At 53.8% G+C, this 17,951-nt stretch overlaps 2 protein-coding genes and 1 long non-coding RNA gene across 5 annotated transcripts; 1 reads left to right on the forward strand and 2 right to left on the reverse strand.

The window, feature by feature from the left end:
* Positions 1 to 5,147: 5,147 nt before the first annotated feature.
* Positions 5,148 to 8,502, reverse strand: GPAA1 (glycosylphosphatidylinositol anchor attachment 1). 3 transcript variants are annotated; one of them, XM_055545548.1, is made up of 12 exons: positions 8,282 to 8,502; positions 7,881 to 8,060; positions 7,684 to 7,795; positions 7,369 to 7,516; positions 7,188 to 7,289; positions 6,904 to 7,100; positions 6,634 to 6,755; positions 6,382 to 6,535; positions 6,136 to 6,219; positions 5,792 to 5,982; positions 5,541 to 5,711; positions 5,148 to 5,458 (listed from the first exon to the last, which is right to left on the reverse strand). In XM_055545548.1, exons 1-12 carry the CDS (start codon positions 8,353 to 8,355, stop codon positions 5,215 to 5,217), a joined length of 1,779 nt encoding a protein of 592 aa, XP_055401523.1. In that variant the 5' UTR covers positions 8,356 to 8,502; the 3' UTR covers positions 5,148 to 5,214. The 3 variants fall into 3 exon arrangements, with proteins under 3 accessions (XP_055401523.1, XP_055401522.1, XP_055401524.1); XM_055545547.1 differs by having other exon boundaries at positions 6,634 to 6,830; XM_055545549.1 differs by lacking the exon at positions 7,881 to 8,060 and having other exon boundaries at positions 6,634 to 6,830.
* Positions 8,503 to 8,773: 271 nt separating this feature from the next.
* LOC129626489 (uncharacterized) lies at positions 8,774 to 16,910 on the forward strand. The gene is made up of 3 exons (XR_008701980.1): positions 8,774 to 8,914; positions 10,151 to 11,021; positions 15,989 to 16,910. It is a non-coding gene; the product is annotated as an uncharacterized LOC129626489 (long non-coding RNA).
* EXOSC4 (exosome component 4) lies at positions 9,663 to 11,554 on the reverse strand. The gene is made up of 3 exons (XM_055545550.1): positions 11,318 to 11,554; positions 10,174 to 10,380; positions 9,663 to 10,071 (listed from the first exon to the last, which is right to left on the reverse strand). Exons 1-3 carry the CDS (start codon positions 11,486 to 11,488, stop codon positions 9,712 to 9,714), a joined length of 738 nt encoding a protein of 245 aa, XP_055401525.1. The 5' UTR covers positions 11,489 to 11,554; the 3' UTR covers positions 9,663 to 9,711.
* Positions 16,911 to 17,951: the final 1,041 nt, after the last annotated feature.

Below are 17,951 nucleotides of genomic sequence, written 5' to 3' on the forward strand. Positions count from 1 at the left end.
TTGGCTCTGCTGGAAAAGAGGCAGAAAGTAAGACAAAGGCCCTGCCCCCACAGAACTCCTGTTCTGGGGTGTGGGAGGCAACCTGCAAAGGAATATCGAGTACTTATTACTAAGGTTGGTGATCAACACAACAGATATGCACAGTTGTAGATGCATACACACTTCTAGACGCTTCCAGCTGGCAACTGCCTGAGAGTTCCTGGGTGGCTCAGCAACAGACCCCTTGTAGGAACTGGACTGTAGTGTCAGAAAACTCCAAATAATGACTCAAACATGGTAGAGATTTGTTTCTCTTTCTTGCAAATGAAGCCTAGTTTAGCAGCCCAGGGTCTTGGAGGTCCAGGGAGTCCCCCTCTTGTCTCCTCCAACCCACAGGGTGGGCTGAAGCTTACATCTCTGACGTGCTTCATTCCATATCCCCAAGGATGGGAAAGAAGCAGCTGTTTGATGTCTGCATGGATTCACCCTAGAGATGGGCACAATAAGGACAGAAATGGTATGGACCTAACAGAAGCAGAATATGTTAAGAAGAGGTGGCAAGAATATACAGAAGAACTGTACAAAAAAGGTCTTCACGACCCAGATAATCACAATGCTGTGATCACCAACCTAGAGCCAGACATCCTAGAATGTGAAGTCAAGTGTGCCTTAGGAAGCATCATCACAAACAAAGCTAGTGGAGGTGATGGAATTCCAGTTGAGCTATTTCAAATCCTAAAAAATGATGCTGTGAAAGTGCTGCACTCAATATGCCAGCAAATTTGGAAAACTCAGCAGTGGCCACAGGACTGGAAAAGGTCAGTTTTCATTCCAATCCCAAAGAAAGGCAATGCCAAAGAATGCTCAAACTACCGCACAATTGTACTCATTTCACATACTAGCAAAGTAATGCTCAAAATTCTCCAAGCCAGGCTTCAATAGTATGTGAACTGTGAACTTCCAGATGTTCAAGCTGGATTTTGAAAAGGCAGAGGAACCAGAGATCAAATTGCCAACATCCGCTGGATCATGGAAAAAGCAAGACAGTTCCAGAAAAACATCTACCACTGCTTTATTGACTATGCCAAAGCCTTCGACTGTGTGGACCACAACAAACTCTGGAAAATTCTTCAAGAGATGGGAATACCAGACCACCTGATCTGCTTCTTGAGAAATCTGTATGCAGGTCAGGAAGCAACAGTTAGAACTGGACATGGAACAACAGACTGGTTCCAAATAGGAAAAGGAGTACGTCAAGGCTGTATATTGTCACCCTGCTTATTTAACTTATATGCAGAGTACATCATGCGAAATTCCAGGCTGGGAGAAGCACAAGCTGGAATCAAGATTGCCGGGAGATGGAGAAGGAAACGGCAACCCACTCCAGTATTCTTGCCTGGAAAATCCCATGGATGGAGGAGCCTGGTAGGCTACAGTCCATGGGGTCACAGAGAGTCGGACATGACTGAGCAACTTCATTTTCACTTTTCACTTTCATGCTATAAGATGGATTGAAAAAGGTATTACTGCTATTTATGTCAAATAGTATTCTGCCTTTGTTTTTCTCTAAGAGTTTTCCAGTATCTGATCTTATATTTAGGTCTTTAACTCACTTCAAGTTAATTTTTGTTTATGATGTTAGGTTATTGATATGAGATATTTTTCCTTTTTTAAATATGTTTGTGCAGCTAAAGATATCCCTCTAAGCACCACTTTAACTGCATACCATACATTTTGTTTATAATGTTTTCATTTTCATTTATCTCAAAATATTCTTTAATTTCCTTTGTAATTTTCTCATTCCCAGTTGATTATTTAGAAATATGTTGTTGAAATTCCCATATGTGTGAATTTCCCAAATTTTCTTCTTTTATTGATTTAATTTTATTTCATTATGATTGAAAAACATACTTTGTGTAATTTCAGTCCTTTCAAATTTATTGAGCTTTTTTATAGTTGTAACATGTTGGTATATCATAGAGAATGCATTATACACACTTGGAGAAAATGTGTATTCTGTTTTCTGGAGGAGTTCTAAAGATGTGTTAGGTTCAGTTGCTTTATAGTGTTGAAGTCATCAATTGTTTTTTCATTGATCTTCTAACTGTTCTATTATTGAAGTCTTTGTTACTGTTGAATTGTTGTTTCTCCTTTCAGTTCTGTCAATTTTTGCTTTATTGTTTTTGCTTCATTGGGGCTCTGTTAGACGTGTGTTAATTAGAAATGTTATCTTCTTAATGGATTGGTCCCTTTTTAAATGTATAATGTCCTTTACCGCACAGATTTTTGTTTTAACATCTACTTTGTCTAATGTTGGTATAGCCACACCATTTCTTTTCAGGTTACTATTTACATTGTATATCTTTTTCCATCCTTTTATTTCCAACCCATTTGTGGCTTTGAATCTAAATTGTGTCTCTTACGAACAGCACATAGTTGTTTTTTTTTTAAAAATTCATTCTGCCTAGCAGTGTTTTGTAGTTGGAGTGTTTAATCCATTTATATTTAACATAATTACCCATAAGGTAGGATTTACATCTGCCACTTTACTATTTTTTAATGTTTTATATGCTTTATTGTTCCTCTGTTTCTCCATTACTGCCTTCCTTTGTATTAAATACATATTTTTTGTGAACTGTTTTAATTCCCTTAAAAAAAAAAAAAAAAAAGATTGCCGGGAGAAATATCAATAACCTCAGATATGCAGATGACACCACCCTTATGGCAGAAAGTGAAGAAGAACTAAAGAGCCCCTTGATGAAAGTGAAAGAGGGGAGTGAAAAAGTTGGCTTAAAACTCAGCATTCAGAAAAGATCATGGCATCTGGTCCCATCACTTCATGGCAAATAGATGGGGAAACAATGGAAACAGTGTCAGAGTTAATTTTGGAGGGCTCCAAAATCACTGCAGATGGTGACTGCAGCCATGAAATTAAAAGACACTTACTCCTTGGAAGGAAAGTTATGACCAACCTGGACAGCATATTAAAAAGCAGACATTACTTTGTCAACAAAGGTCCATCTAGTCAAAGCTATGGTTTTTCCAGTAGTCTCGTATGGATGTGAGAGTTGGACTATAAAGAAAGCTAAGCGCTGAAGAATTGATGCTTTTGAAGTGTGGTGACTCTTGAGAGTCCCCTGGGCTGCAAGAGATCCAACCAGTCCATCCTAAAGGAAATCAGTCCTGAATATTCATTGGAAGGACTGATGCTGAAGCTGAAACTCCAATACTTTGGCCACCTGATGCGAAGAACTGACTCATTTGAAAAGACCCTGCAGCTGGGAAAGATTGAAGGCAGGTGGAGAAGGGGATGAGAGAGGATGAGATAATTGCATGGCATCACCGACTCAATGGACATGAGTTTGAGTAAACTCAGAGAGTTGGCAATGGACAGGGAGGCCTGGTGTGCTGCAGTCCATGGGGTCGCAGAGAGTCAGACATGACTGAGCGACTGAATTGAACTGGACTCACCCTTGAAGCTTCTGCTCAGGTCTAGGGACCTCTGTAGTCACATGACCTCACCTAGCTGCACGTAGTCTGGGAGCGTCTTTACACACGGTGGCCTGTGCTCATGCCAAATGAGGGTCCCGTGACTGAGGGAGAGGGATAACCTCAGAGTAAACCCTGTGGGACCGTATACGCAGCCCTTGTACATCTCATCTGCATCCTGAGAGCCTGACGTTTTCTTTCTTTATAAAACGTACAGCACAAGTGACATTAATGAAAATCACTGCCAAAATCCAGTTCTGCAAAGCTAAGCTCAAACAGCAAACAGTCGTTTCATGAAGTAACATATTTCCACAATTTGTGTTTTAAGTGACTGCCGAAGTCTAGTTAAAAATGGCTGATAGAGGCTGAAGCCCGGTAGAATGCCTGGAAGGGGTTTTGTAGTAGATGCCAGTCTGCAGTCAGCAGGGAGACCACAGCAGAGCCGAGACCTCTTCTGCCTTGTAAGACGGGGAGCCCGCAGACCAATGGTGCCTGACCGACCAGGGGAGAGTCCTGAGAGAGGTAGCCTGGAGGCATTTCTAGGGGTGCGGGGGTGGGGGGGTGGGCTGCAAGTCTTTGCCCAGCCTCAGGATCTGAAGTTTTTTCAACAGGGAAAGTGACTAGAAGACACACAGGCCAAGGGCAGGCTGCAGTCACAGTGGTCTCCAACACCCTTGCTCCAGCCCATCCTGAACAATCTGGACCCAGGATGCCCATACCCTTCAATGCTGAGAAGTCCCAGAGTAAAGCCCTCCAGGTGCTGGCCCTCTCCCACAGTGGAGTCAGGGACCCCTAGGTGTTGAGGGAAGTCTCGCACAAGAAGAGGAGCCCCACCACAGAGGCAGGCCTGGGTGGGGGGTCTGGGGCCTGGAGCTTCCTCCTTGGGACGGTCCCAGGTCACCCCCTTTCAGGATGTGGTGCTGCGGGAGAGTGTCCGGAGCTGGTGCGCTCCTTTCAGCACTGAGGCTTGCAGGACTGTACTGGGCTTGCCACCCTGGCAGGGCACCTTGACTCTCGGCCTCATGTGGCCCTGGCATCACCAGATGGCCCACTTTGCCTTCCTCCCCCTCCCCAACAGGCACTGGACATCCTAGTCCCTCTCAGAAGGCTTGGCCCAGCCTGAGGCCTCTGTGCAGCCCCGCGTCAGTGCCCTGCCCCTTGGAACTCGGGTCGCCCCTGTCCTGGGCTGTTGCTCTGGGTGGAGCTGGGTGGGCTCAGCGGCTCCATCTCTGTCCCATCTCTCGTGGGCACTCCCAGGAGGCTGGGAGAGGGGCTCCTCCTGCTGCACCCCAAGCCCACATCAAAGTTCTGGCCGACATTCCCCATACCCGGGGCCTCCCGTGTCCCCTTAGTTCCAGCACTGGAGATGGTGCCGTGGGGGTCTCTGGTGCCTCAGCTCCCATCAGGCCCCCAAGCGCTGCCCGCCGTGCTTCCTCCTACTCAGCACTGGACCATGATGCACAGAGACCCCCGACGTTGGGAGAGTCCACTTGGGGCTGCAGTCAGGTCTGAGTGTCCACCCAGGCTCTCCTCCCAAGGCTGGCACTGGGGCCCTCACTCCTGCCACACGGTAAGTGGACCAGAAGCAGCCGAGCAGAGTGCCAAGCCCTGCAAGCAGTTTCTCACAACAGGGCCTGTGGCCCCACATACACAGCAGACAGCGGGTCAGGAGCCCCAAGGACATCTGAAACAGAACTGTTTATTTCCCAGGAAGAAAAGAACGTGGGGAACTCCCAGCTGCCTCCGTCACTTCCAGAAGAGCACGTTCCAGAAGAGCAGCCAGCAGGGGTAGAGGCCCAGAGCCAGCAGCGGGAAGAGCAGGGCGCCGTAGGTGTGGTGCTCCAGCACGCCCTGGGCCAGCGCGGCCAGGAAGAGCTGCCAGCCCTCGGCCAGGGAGAGTGGTGCCTCCTGCAGCTCCCGCCACAGGAACAAGCTGCCCAGGAGTGTAGCTGCTGGGCTCGTCAGCACCAGCAGGGCAGCGTAGAGCGCCCTGGGGAGGAGCAGAGGAACGTGTGAGGTGGAACCCATGGGGAGGGGTGCAGGCTCTGCAGTGGGGGCTGAGCAGCACGTACCGGGGCCCAGAGGGCTTGGTAATGGCAGCAGCGGGTACCATGCTGGCGGCCAGTAGGAAGCCCAGAGAGAAGTTGGTGAGGGTGATGCAGGCCAGTTGTAGTGCCAGGTAGATGAGGGCCACCAGCTTCAGCGCCATCCAGCCCCTGTCTGGGGCCTGTGTGCTCACCACCCTGCAAGGCAAGGGGCTCAGAGGCAGCCACCTGCACGTCCAGGGTGCACCTGCCCACCACCACCCAGCCCAGCTCCTCACCGGTGGGTGTTGTGTGGCAGTGCCAGACCAGCTGCATAGATGGCCAGCAGCGTCAGCACCACAGCCTCGGCCTCAGCCACGGGGAAGTGCTGGGTGGCCACGTGTTGACCCAGCACTGGTAGGATGTAGAGTGCCAGGCCCATGGCCTGGGAGACCAGCAAGGGTGCCACAAGCGAGGCCAGCCCCACGCCCTGCAGGGCACACGGGCACTTGGAGATGGATCCTAAGACCAAGGGAGTCCCAAGGACCCTCCCCATTCCACTGCAGCTGAGACTGAGCAGCAGCAGTAATTACCACCTGGGACCCCAAAAGCTCACCCCAATAGCAGCAGGGGGAACCATCACCTGTGTTGGAGGGTGGGGGGGACTCTCCCCAGCCTCCTCAGGACCCACTCCAGCCTCATGCAGCTGCATCCACAGTTCCAGAGCGTGGATGAGTCAAGGACTCTGATGAGAGGTGTAATGGGCTCTGCCCAGTGGGGGACCCAGGGCTCACTACTACTCCCCTGCCCCAAGGATGGAGAGCTCTCCCCAGCCTAGACTGGGGGGACCTGAAGCGAGCCACAAACAGACAGTGGAGGCAGAGGATATCTTGAGACCGAGGACCAGGAGCAAAAAACCGGCGGCCGGCATGTAGAGGCCGATGGAGACGAAGCGGGAGAGCGCAGGGAGCAGGTAGAAGAAGAAGGACTGGTGCAGGCGCTCCAGAAGATGGTTGAGCTTGCGGAACATGCCCTCCAGAGCCCTGTCGGGTGTGGGCCAGGGTCATAGACGGCCAGACCCCCAGGCACCCACTCACTACCCTGCCCCAAGCATGCAAAGGGGAGATCAGAAGCCACTTACTTGCCCACTGCCACCAGATCATACTTATACTGGCGGAAGCTATTGATGCCACGGAGGGTCAAGGCCTCCACGCGGTAGCGCAGGAAGAGGCCATGGGCACCGTGGGGGCGGCCGGAGGCCTGCTGCAGAACCATGAGCAGCAGCGTTTGTACACTCTGCAGTGGCCCATCTATTGAGGTCCAGTCCTGGGGTTGCAGCTTAGAAGATTTGGGGACAAAGTCAGATAGGCCCGACCCACAGGTCCCATGCTACCCAGGCAGGTGGCCCTACCTTGCCCTGCAGTGTGCACAACAGCCCCCCTTTCTGGCAGAAGGTCTGGAAGAGGTTGAGCAGGTCCAGGTTGGGCAGCTGTCCATTGAGCCCCTCCACGGCCACGTCGAGGCTAGTGACCACATCGCTGCTCAGCTCCAGGGCCACAGCTGCCTGGATGGCCCCAGCCCGGCCCTGCAGGGGCGTTGACTGCATACCTGTGGAAGCAGGTGAGTGAGCTGCCAACAAGTGACCAGTGAGGACAGTGGCCCTGGGAGGGGCCAGGGCCAGGCAAGAGCACCCACCAGTGACGTTGACGTCGTGGTAGGCTTCAAGCCAAGCCTCAGTGCCCAGGAGGTCGTGTTCTGTCACCAGGAAGATGATGTCTTTGGCCCAGTAAATCTGCCCTAGAGACCAGAAGCGGGTCAGCAGGGTCTGAGGCGGTGGCCAAACCCTCTCTTGCCAGCAGGAGCCCCTGAGCCTCACCCCGGAAGTGGGCAGCAAGAGCCAGCATCAACCCGACAGCCTGGCTGTTGGTAGAGTCAGGGCCACAGGGCACGGTGAGCACCAGGGACTCCGTGCTGGCAGCGCGAGGTGCCCGGAGGATGCCATATACGTTGATGCCCGACACCATCTGCACGCAGTATTTGGGGGGGAGCCTCAGCACGACCGCACTCGAGGCGGCTGAGAGCCTCCCCTCGTAGTCCTAGAATGCCCACCAGTGACTGCTCTGGCCCCAGGACATCCCCCCGTCCCCTCAAGGTGCTTCACGGTTGCAGGCACACCCCTCCCCCACAATACATAGCGCTCGTGGGTCTCATCTGGAAAGGGCAGTTTCCGGGAGAAACTCTGCGTGTAGACCTCCAGCCCCACTGACCGCATCGTCCGCTCCAGCCAGGCCACTGGCAGAGCCCTGGGGACACAAAGAGAGCTTCTGAGCACAGTTCACTGGCCTTGACTGACATTGCTTCTCTGATAACCATGGCTCTGCCGCTCACCCCGACTTCCTGCGGTGGGCAGCGAAGTCCCGGGCAAGGCTCCGGGCACGGTCTCCGCCCGCAAACTGCTCCTCCACCATGGTGGAGCCCATGGCGTTCTCCGACATGTAAGTGCGCTGGGTCAGCGGCGGGAAAGCCAGCGCCAGGAACCAAGCGATGCCCGCCACATAGCTCAGCACGCTGCGGGGAGAGGGACGGAGGGACCACCGGAGCGTTAGAGGCCCTGCCTCTGTCTCTGCACTGGGAGTGGAGAGGGCATATCTGCGGGACCTGGACAGAGTCCCGGGACGCCTGACTGAAGAGGTGAGCCCCAAGCCTGAGGCCCCGACTGATCCCGGTGGGCGGGAGGGGACGGGCGCGAGCGGTCTGAGGGGCCTCTGCCACCGGGGCCCCGCCCTCACCAGAGCGGCGCGTTGAGGCGCAGCACGAGACGGGCGAGGGCGCGCCGGCGCACCGGGTCCGACAGGAGGCCCATGGCAGGGCCGGGCGGCTCCGGGACGGCGCTCCCACTGCTAGTTACGGCGGCCGACCCCGCGCGCCGCTCCTGTCAGACCCGGGCTCCGCGCCCGCCCGTACTTCCGGTCCCGACGGCCCTCGCGCCGCTGCGCATGCCCAGAGCAGAACCGCTGTGGAGGGAGCGAAGCCGGGTCTGGGTTCCCCAGCCCGTAGCCAGTCGAGAGAGGGCGGCCTCCAGGTAGGCTGCCCGCAGTGTGCGGCACCAGAGGCAATGAAGACTACCGGCCGCCCGAGAAAGCTCGGCTCCAACTGGAATCAGAGAAGAGTGATGAATAGGGCAGCTGAGAGTAAAAGCGGAAGCGGCGATCAGAGCACAGACGCCAGATTTCTGAAGGTGCTCCCACTGGCACTGACCAGTCTGAGTGCCGTGGTAGGATGTGAGGGGGCTTCCGCGGACAGAGAGGCCAAGGCGTTGGCGGGTCCATTCCTATGGATGTCGGTAACCAAAACCAGCCGAGTGGAATCAAGCATGTGCCCAGAACCAACATCATTGGGGTCAGATGACCACAGGGAAGAAGGTGCATGATACTATTGGCCAAAGGGTTTCAAAGGAGCTGGGTTGTGTTGAGTAGAAAGTGGGAAGCACCCCTGTCTGGGCCAGGAGGTGCCTGGGATATTAGAGAAGCAGCAGCCCCTTGGTTCAGGCTGCAGGGGCTGGTGGTCAGGGCTCAGTCAGGTCTGAGGTGAAAGAAGGGGGAGCCTGAAAGACGAAGGTGCAGTGGTGGGGCAGCAGGGAGTGTCTGTATGACTTAGGGTCAGAACTGAGAAGACTCCAGGTGACATTATGTGTCTGTTGTACTTTTGGAGCCCAAGGTAAGTAGCAGGGCAGGCCCAAAAGGCTCCTAAGGGGGCAAGAGACCCCTTAGGGTCTCTCAGTCCAAGCCACAATCCAGAGGATGTGGGACACGGCCCCCACGTGACCATGGTGAATACCCAAAGCCACCCCTCAGGACTTGTGCTCAGGACTCTGGATGTGTTGGGATGAGAATGACAGACTCCATGGTCCTGGGGCATGGCTCCTTATACCAGGCTGTGTCTCACTGCCCAGCTGCCTCAATCCCTTCTTGGCCCAGGCTGCTCACCTCATTCAGGGACATCCCCCTTCTCCAGGGTGCTCACCTGAAGCACCCTGATGAGCAGGTGAGCAGGACTGAGACTGCAAGGGGTGTGTAGTGCATGTCTGGGGGGCGGATCCTTAGTCACTGCTGGAGCCAGCACCAGGCCAGGATCCAAGGGCAAGGAAGTGCAGTGGGGAAGAGATAAAAGTACAGTGGAAGGTGCTTGGGTTTTATTCTGGGCCTGGGTGGCCATGTGCTCAGTCCCCCAGCAAGACAGAGGCCTCTTGTACATGCTGCCGGACCACACGGTCCAGTACGGTGTGTACATCCCGGGAAGCCCGGGCAGCCGCCTCTAGCACCTGCTCCAGGTGGTCCTCATGCAGCCTGGCATCCATCTCAAGCAGTGCAATCTGGCCTGAGGCTGGTAGCAAGGCCAGGGCCAGCTGGGGGCCCCCAGCTGCTTCCTCCACGTGGCTGAGGTCTGCCAAGGCTGTTCCATCCACAAAGCCAGCTGAGCAGGCACACACAAAGTCCCGCATGGGTATCCCTGCGTCCAACACTGCCAGCGTGGCTGCATTCACACAAGCTGCATAGGTCCCACCGTCTGCCTGCAGCACCTGCAGGAACCCCCCAGTGGCATCAGTCCTTCAAGCCGCTGAACCCCAACCCCTGCTCTTTTCTCTCTCCCCTCCACAGGCTGAGGGCTGCTGCCTGCTCACCTGCACATAGACGTCAATCTGGGAGCGTGGGTGCAGCTGTGTAAGGATGGCTGCCTCGAAGGTCTGACGCAGCTGCAGACCCATCTCGCAGGACTTGCGGTCCCCGTGTGGCCGCCGCTTGCGTTCCCCCGTGCTGAAGGTTGCAGAACTGTACTGACAGTTTACCAGGGCCCGGTCAGGCAGGGCTCGTGCCCGGGAGCCTCGGATCTGGGGTAGGGTGGGGGAGAACACATGAGCCAGGCCCTTCCTCCCTCTACCTCCAACATCCCAACAAGCAACCACTTTACCTGCAAAACACAGCCCGAGGGAGGGCTATTGGGCCAGGCTCTAAGCTACCATCGCCCCTGGATCTCTCTCCTGACAGGCCTCCCTGTTTCCCCTCTTGACTCGTCCTCTCCCGACCCATGCTTGCTTTGTATGAGAATCTGTTTACATATATCAAGTCTGATTCTACCTCCTCTACACAATACATATACTGCTTACCTTATAAAGGGTTCCCATCACGCGTGAGATTAAAAATCTTGAATCTTTTCCCTGTTTACAAAGGTCCTGAATTCCTGCTTCCCTAGAAATCCCTCAGTCTCATTTGGAATTACCCTCCCTTCCTTCCCCATCACCAGCCTTTCTGCTCTGCAAGACTGCCATGCTTCTACCTCTCTGGCCTTAAGTCTCCATCGCTGGAGTGGTGATAAACCCAAGCGGTTTTATTAACACTCTCTGTCTTCACGGAGTTTATGTTCCAGTGAGGAGACAAACAGTGAGAAATAAGTTAAATTGATGTCTGAGGATGCGGGTGCGGGAAACCAGATAAGTGTGTGGATGTAAAGGAGAGAACTTGACTTGAAAGGGTGGGTAAGGTGGTCGGGTGGGATGGGGTGAGGTGTCACCCGGAGGTGACGTCGGAGTGGAGCTGAGAGGTGAGGGAGCGAGTGGGAGCGGCCCTGGCGGTTTTAGGAGTAACAAAGGGGAGTGGCGAGCGCTGGGGAAAGGCAGGGACCGTCTTGCAAGACACTGTTAGGACTTTGGCCGCGGTCCCACAAGGCGGCGGGCGCCAGCCTCACCCACGAGGCCTCTACTCAGCCTGGTAGCCCCTCACAGACGCAGTTGCCCCCGGAGGAAGCCCGGCTCGCGCGCGCCCACTCGCCTCGTGAGGCCCGTAGACCACCGCCAGTGCCTTGGTGTTGCCCTGTTCGATGTAGGCCGAACCGTCGGCCTGCGCGAATACACCCATCCGCGCCTGGATCTTGCGCAGCTCCCCAGCGCGCCGCCCGTCCACTCGGTAGCCCTGGTCCGATAGGAGCTCCAGCCCAGCCATGCTGCCCGGGCGCTAACCCCGCTTGAGCGCTCGGCAGAACTACAATTCCCGGTAGAACTGACTCCCCACTTCCGATTCCCGGGGACTACGGTTTCCGGGGCACCGACTCCAACTTCCGGTTCTGGAGCCCTGCGATTCTCCCAGAGTTCCCGAGGGCACCATATCTCATTTCCGGTCCTTGCGGAACTGCGGCTGTGGGGTGCGTGGAGGGAACCCCCCGAGGCCTTTTGGGGTACGGGCTTGCGCCTGCAGGGCTGCAGACATGCTGGACGTGGAGTCGCCGTGTCGTTTCTTCCCGGGTTGGTCGTGGGGGCGGATCCCTCTACCATCCGGGCCTGCCCGCCCCACGCCGCCTTGGTCGCCGCCGGCCCGGGCCCTTGCCGGGACCCGGGGTGGCGGGCTTCCGCCGCGCCGCCGCCTCTCCCTCTGCCTCTCCACTTAGCCCCGCGCTCCCCGCGCCGTTGGCGCGCATTTACTTATGCTTGACGCTTGGCATCTCCTTCGAGGTTTGCGGGCGATAGCCGCCACTGCTGGTCTTAAGTTCTTCCGCAATCGTAAATGCAGGCGTCCTCCCAAGCTGAGATATACGCTCTGTTCGCTTGTTTTTTTTGTTTTGTTTTTAACCGTTTAGGTTTTACATTTGTCCGTTTAAAAAGCAGACATATTTATGTTGTACGTACACATGGCCAGATTTTTTAGTTTCAGTTTTCCATGTTGCCTTGTTTCTCTGCACGCATCCCCCTATCTACTATAGCTTAAAAAATGGTTCCATGTTTTTCTCCACACTCATAATTACATCCAAGTCACACACAGACACATGTATATACAGTTGTACATGTACAGCCATATAATGGCCTTTGGAACTCTTATTTTTAAAAATGGGATTGTTTCATACACTTCTGCATTTAAGTCAAAAATATTTTATCTGTCAAGTAATCCTGTGGAACTCTTTAATTTTTTGCTTGATACGAGTATCAAGTAATAAGTAGAATGTACCCAGCAACCACCCCATTGTGGGCAGTGGATGTGTGTCCCGGGGGTCTGGGGGATGGAACTCCAGTGCAGTGAGTTTCTGAGTGAAGGCTGTGTGGGAATTACATTCTCCCTCTTCTCCCACCTGGAATAAATGTTAAAAGTTACATAATCCTTCCCCCTTCAGAGGGTTACTGCCATTCCTCTTGAATTTCCTGGCCTGATGCAAGTGCCCTGGAACAGCGGAGGGGCTCACAGGAGGAGAGATGAGATGTTTTCCTCCACAGCTGCCTCTTGTTTCCAGATACCTTTTGTTTGGTGGTCAAGGTCACCATCAGGGAGCTCATTCCCCTCCTCATCTGCATTATTCGGGCTTCTCTGGTGGCTCAGCTGGTAAAGAATCTACCTGCAGTGGAGGAGACCTGGGTTTGATCCCTGGGTTGGGAAGATCCCCTGGAAAAGGAAATGGCAACCCACTCCAGTCTTCTTGCTTGGAGAATCTTACGGACAGAGGAGACTGGTGGGCTATAGCTCATGGGGTTGTAAGAGTCAGACACAACTTAGGACTAAACTTAGGGCATTATTCAGCCCCTCTGCAGTGCTTAGAAGCCAGATCCCATGCTTCAGGTTTGAGCGTGGAAGGATAAATCGGCAGGGCTGTGACACTGACCACAGGGAGGCGACATTCACAGGGACTGAGGGCCGTGTGCACCTGGGGCTTTCCTGTCTGTGGTCATTGTCGATGGTGACCAGCATTGTCGTGAAGCCTTCCTCCTTCACGTCTTTGGCGGCAGGTGCTGGCTGTTGGCCAGGGCTCAACTGGGGCTCTGAGAGACATCACACCTTTATGTGGCCTCTCCATCCAGCCTGGGCTTCCGCAAAGCACGGCACCAAGGTGGCCTTCCAAGACAAAGTGGGTATTCGTGCATTCTAAGACCTAGCCTCCACAAGTCAGTAGTGTCAGTCTTGCCAGACTCGGGGTCAGGACAGTCACAAGGTCTGCCAGGCTCAAGGGGAGGTGACATGCCCCCCCTCCCCGTCCACAGGAGCAGTTCAATGTCAAGCTGCGGGAAGAGCAGGTGGAACAGACATGCTGTGGTGGGCTTGGGCCTACATCCCAGGCACAGTGACCCCTCTGAGGTGGTCTGGAATACTGCCGCACAAGGCCTTGTCACTGCGCCCGGGCCATGGCCGTGATGGCCGTCATCCTCTGTTTGGCTCAGTGCCCTCACCCTCGGCTCTTCGGCTGGACTGAGCAGTTTACCGGTGGAGTCACACAGGCCTTATTCTCAGCACTGTGGACACTTCGTGTTTCTGTTCTCACTAGGTCAAGATTGCTGTAGTCCATTGACGCAGGTGGAAGCCCCTGGGTGCCCTGCCTGTTGCATGGTTGGCCCTAGCAGCTCAGGATAATCAGAATAATGTTGGTCTGGGCCTAAGGAGCCCAAAATGACTGGGGGGGGGGGCTGGCTGTTCTTTTCATAGTGCATGCCTTACTGTGCCCCTCGTGGAAGTGTCCTCCCCCGCCCCCACCCCCCACCTCCAGTAGTATCTCTGGTTTAAGGTCCGGGCACTTCAGGAATGAGAACCCCTTGGTTCTCCAGCCTTTGTGTTCTAGTCACAGCGTACACACCTGGGTGGATTCAGGTTTGAGGGGTATAAAGCTTATACAGATTTGGGAGCTGTGTTGAGGATCCCCAAGAGCAGCCGTGGCCCTGGATTCAGTTATTTACTAGAACTCACAGAATTCAGCACACAGAATTGTACTCATGACAAGGATTCAAGGGAAAGGATGTTAATGAAAATCAAAGGGAAAAGCCTGCTGGGGCAAAGTCAGAGGAAACCAGGTGCCTCCTTCCAGAGTCCTCTCCCTGAGAAATCTCAGGGGACACTCTCCATTCACCCAGCAACAAATTGCAACATGATGCGTGACATGCTGGCCACCAGAGAAGCTCACTGGAGACTCAGGGCCCAGGGTGTTCATAGGGGCTGGTCACAGTCATAGGCATCCTCTGCCTGGTACGTACCTGGACTCCTAAGAGGAAAGCAGGGGTTCAGCATAAAGCACATTTATTTGTACAAAGAGTTGAGGTTTGAGCCCCTCTCACTGGGGAATGGCAGGAGCCCTCCTGAAACCTAGGTTCCTAGACACAGCAATTTTGCAACTGTCTTCTGAAGGAGAGCCATCTCAGGGCCCTTTTTAAGAAGGACAAGATCATATATCCAAAATTAAGGGAACACAGCGAGGAAAGAAGTCTCAACACAGAACACTAATATTTTTTTGGCTGCACTGGGTCTTTGCAGCATGAGGGCTTAGTTGCCCTGCAGCACGTGGCACCTTAGTTCCCTGACCAGGGATTCAACCTGCGTCCCTTGCATTGGAAGGTGGATTCTTAACCACTGGCTGTACGACCAAGGAGGTCTCAACACAAATTTTTAAAGTTGACCGATATCACAAACATCACAAAACACAAAAAACAAACATAATGTCCTCAATTAACTTCCTGATATATTTCTCTAACGTGTTTCCCCTGTGCTTTTTGGATACAAAATCTGATGGCCTCTTAAGATGGTGACACTTTCATGATGTCCCCTTCTATATAAAGAGAAGATAGTTTAGTCTCCCCTCTAACATGTTTAATCAAAGATTATTTTTATAACTTAACTAGCTTGGGTATAAAGTTGTTTTCAGGTAACAGCTCCTTTAGCTTGTTCAGTCACTAAGTCATGTCCAACTCTGCAACCCCACGGACTGCAGCAGGCCAGTCTTCCCTGTCCTTCACCATCTCCTGGAGTTTGCTCAGATGCATGTCCGTTGAGTCGATGATGCTGTCCAATCATCTCCCTTTAGCTGTGTTGTTAGTTGCTTAGTCGTATCCGACTCTGCAACCCCATGGGCTGTAGCCTGCAAGGCTCCTCTGCCCATGGAATTCTCCAGGCAAGAATACTAGAAAGTGAAAGTGAAAGTCATTCAGTTGTGTTAGATTCTTTGTGACCCCATGGAATTCTCCAGGCCAGAATACTGGAGTGGGTAGCCTTTCCCTTCTCCAAGGGATCTTCCCGACCCAAGGATCGAATCCTGGTCTCCTGCGTTGCAGGCAGATTCTTTACCATCTGAGCTACCAGATGGTAGCTTTATCTAATATTGTGTACATTCTCAGAATTGTTAAATTTGAGAAAACCTCTATCAGATTTCTTTTACATATAAGCCCTAAGATTTCAGTGTCTTTAGGGGCTGTTTATCACATTTTAGATGTTTTTTGAATTGAAGACATTAGCCAACTCCATCAGCCTGATGTTGGTGACGTGCAGCACAGAGGGGCGGCTGTGTTCCTGAGAGTCACTTCTGAATGACAGCAATACCTGAACGACACCAGGGAGCAGCTGCTCCCACCTCAGCCTGCCTGAGCAGAGCCCACCATGCCCCCACCCGTCCCCAACAGCAGGGGAAGAAATGACACAATGCTGGGTGCAGTGGGAAGAGAAAATTAACCTCACTGTGATGACATGCTTTTGGAAATTTTACAGAGTGTGCAACCCTGTGAACACTGCTGAGGCCCTGACCTGGAGGGATCCTGAGCCTCCTGACTTCACAGTGAATCTGGCCCTTGCCCCAGGCCCCCCGGGCAGCATGGATGCATCTCAGCGGTGGCCCATCCCAAGAGGGGTCAGCGGCCAGTTGGCAGAGTTACTGATCTGTTGCAGGAACTCTGGGCTGTGACCAGTAGGCTCTTCCTTGGCCTTGTTGCTGTTGCAGTTAGTTCATTAGTTCCGGGGCTTGTCGGAGCAGTTCTGTGGAGTATGTTCCTCCACGGTGCGCAGCTTCCGACGTACTACTCAGCCCCCCGCCTCCCCCCACTCCCTCTTACAGTTAAGCCCGGCTGCTGAGAAGTCGCGTCTGAGTCAGCGGAGCGTTCAGCTACCGGCTGGGCAAAGGTTGTGCTTCAGCTCCCAAGTCAGTGGTGAGCTGTCCTTTGCTGGTGAATCAGGGTGCACCTGGAGAACACTTTCAAGTCTGCCCCACATACAGCCGGCATAATAGGCTGAAGAATACCCGCAGAGATAGCTGGGTCCTGATTCCCGGAGACCATAAATGTCACCTTCTGTGGCCGAAGGAACTCTGCAGATATGATTAAGCTAAGGGTTTTGAGAAGGAGCATGTGTGTTGGAGTATCCAGGGGGCCCCCATGGAAACATGACGGTCCTTTCAAGGTGGCAGCAAAGGGGTATTTGGATGCAGAAGAGCAGGAGAGGTGACCTTGGAAGCAGAGTTGTGGAGTGAGGCAGCCTCAAGCCAGGGAGTGCTGGCCACTGGACACAGCAAGGAACAAACTCTCCCCCGGACCCTCCGGAAGGAACTATCTGTTATTTTAGCCCATAAGACTTAGTTTGGACTTCTGGCCTTTAGAGCTGGAAGAGAATAAATGTCTGCTGTTTTAAGCCTTCACGTTTCTGGTAACGTGTTTGAACTCTTAGGTAACTTCTCCTCACTGAGACCTCCACTGTCCTCCTCGACTCCACACTTGGCATCTAGGCAAGTCGGCCTGCTCCGCCGTGCTGTGGAGCTGCTAGTCCTTCCGCCTGGCCTCTCACCCTGTTGGGGTCTGGGGAAGCTGGGCCGGTGGGAGCCTGCCCCTCTCAGAGTGACCCCCGGACCCATGGGTGGGTGTTGAGGGGGAGGCCTTGTCTTCTCATCTTTCCTAGGTTCCTCTGCACTACTGGTTAACAAGTGGAAACTGCAGTGAGCAGGCCCGCAAAATGCAAAAAATGACATGAAATAAATCATAATGGAAGAAATGACTCAAAATAATGGCAACTACACAGAACCATCCCATTAGAAAACACATGGGGAGAAGGAAGGAAGGCCTTCATATGTTCTCAAGTACAAACCCAGTCGTTGCCTTTGAGGGGGCTCCCCTGCCCTCAGGAACTGCCGTCCTTGTCTGCTGGGGCCTCCCTGCTGCCTGCCCCACCCTGTTCCCTGAGGTTGTGGCCCTGAACGTGGTGCCTCATCTGGGGTGCCTGTCCTTCATGGGACAATGACTCTCCCTGCCATCCGCACAGGAGGACCTCCTGCGCTTACCCTAAGGTGCTTGCGAGCTTACCCCGCGCCCCCAAGCTCTGACCCGCCATAGTCTCTGAGGCTAGTCCAGCTCCTGCTGCTGCTGGGCCAGACACACCCCCTCCCTCAGAGCAGCTCAAACGTCCACCCACCTGCCCCCTTCAGATGATATGCTGGCCACCACCACCTCTGGGACTGTGCCCAGGGACCCAGCCCCACAACCTGGCATGAGCAGCGGGTGGCCAGTGGGGAGGAGGGATGCCTGAATCATTCAGCTCCTTTCCTGCAACACCACCATGCTAGGCTGGGACCCAGAACCTTCTGTCCACCAGGAGGGGCTTCCGGGAGGGACTCCCAAGTCTGGGGCAGATCTGGGCTCCTCTACTTATGAGCCAGAGGCCAGAGGTCGGGAGGCGCCCCGCTCAGGGT

The sequence above is a fragment of the Bubalus kerabau genome, chromosome 14 (assembly GCF_029407905.1).
Source record: "Bubalus kerabau isolate K-KA32 ecotype Philippines breed swamp buffalo chromosome 14, PCC_UOA_SB_1v2, whole genome shotgun sequence".
Classification (NCBI taxonomy): Eukaryota; Metazoa; Chordata; class Mammalia; order Artiodactyla; family Bovidae; genus Bubalus; species Bubalus kerabau.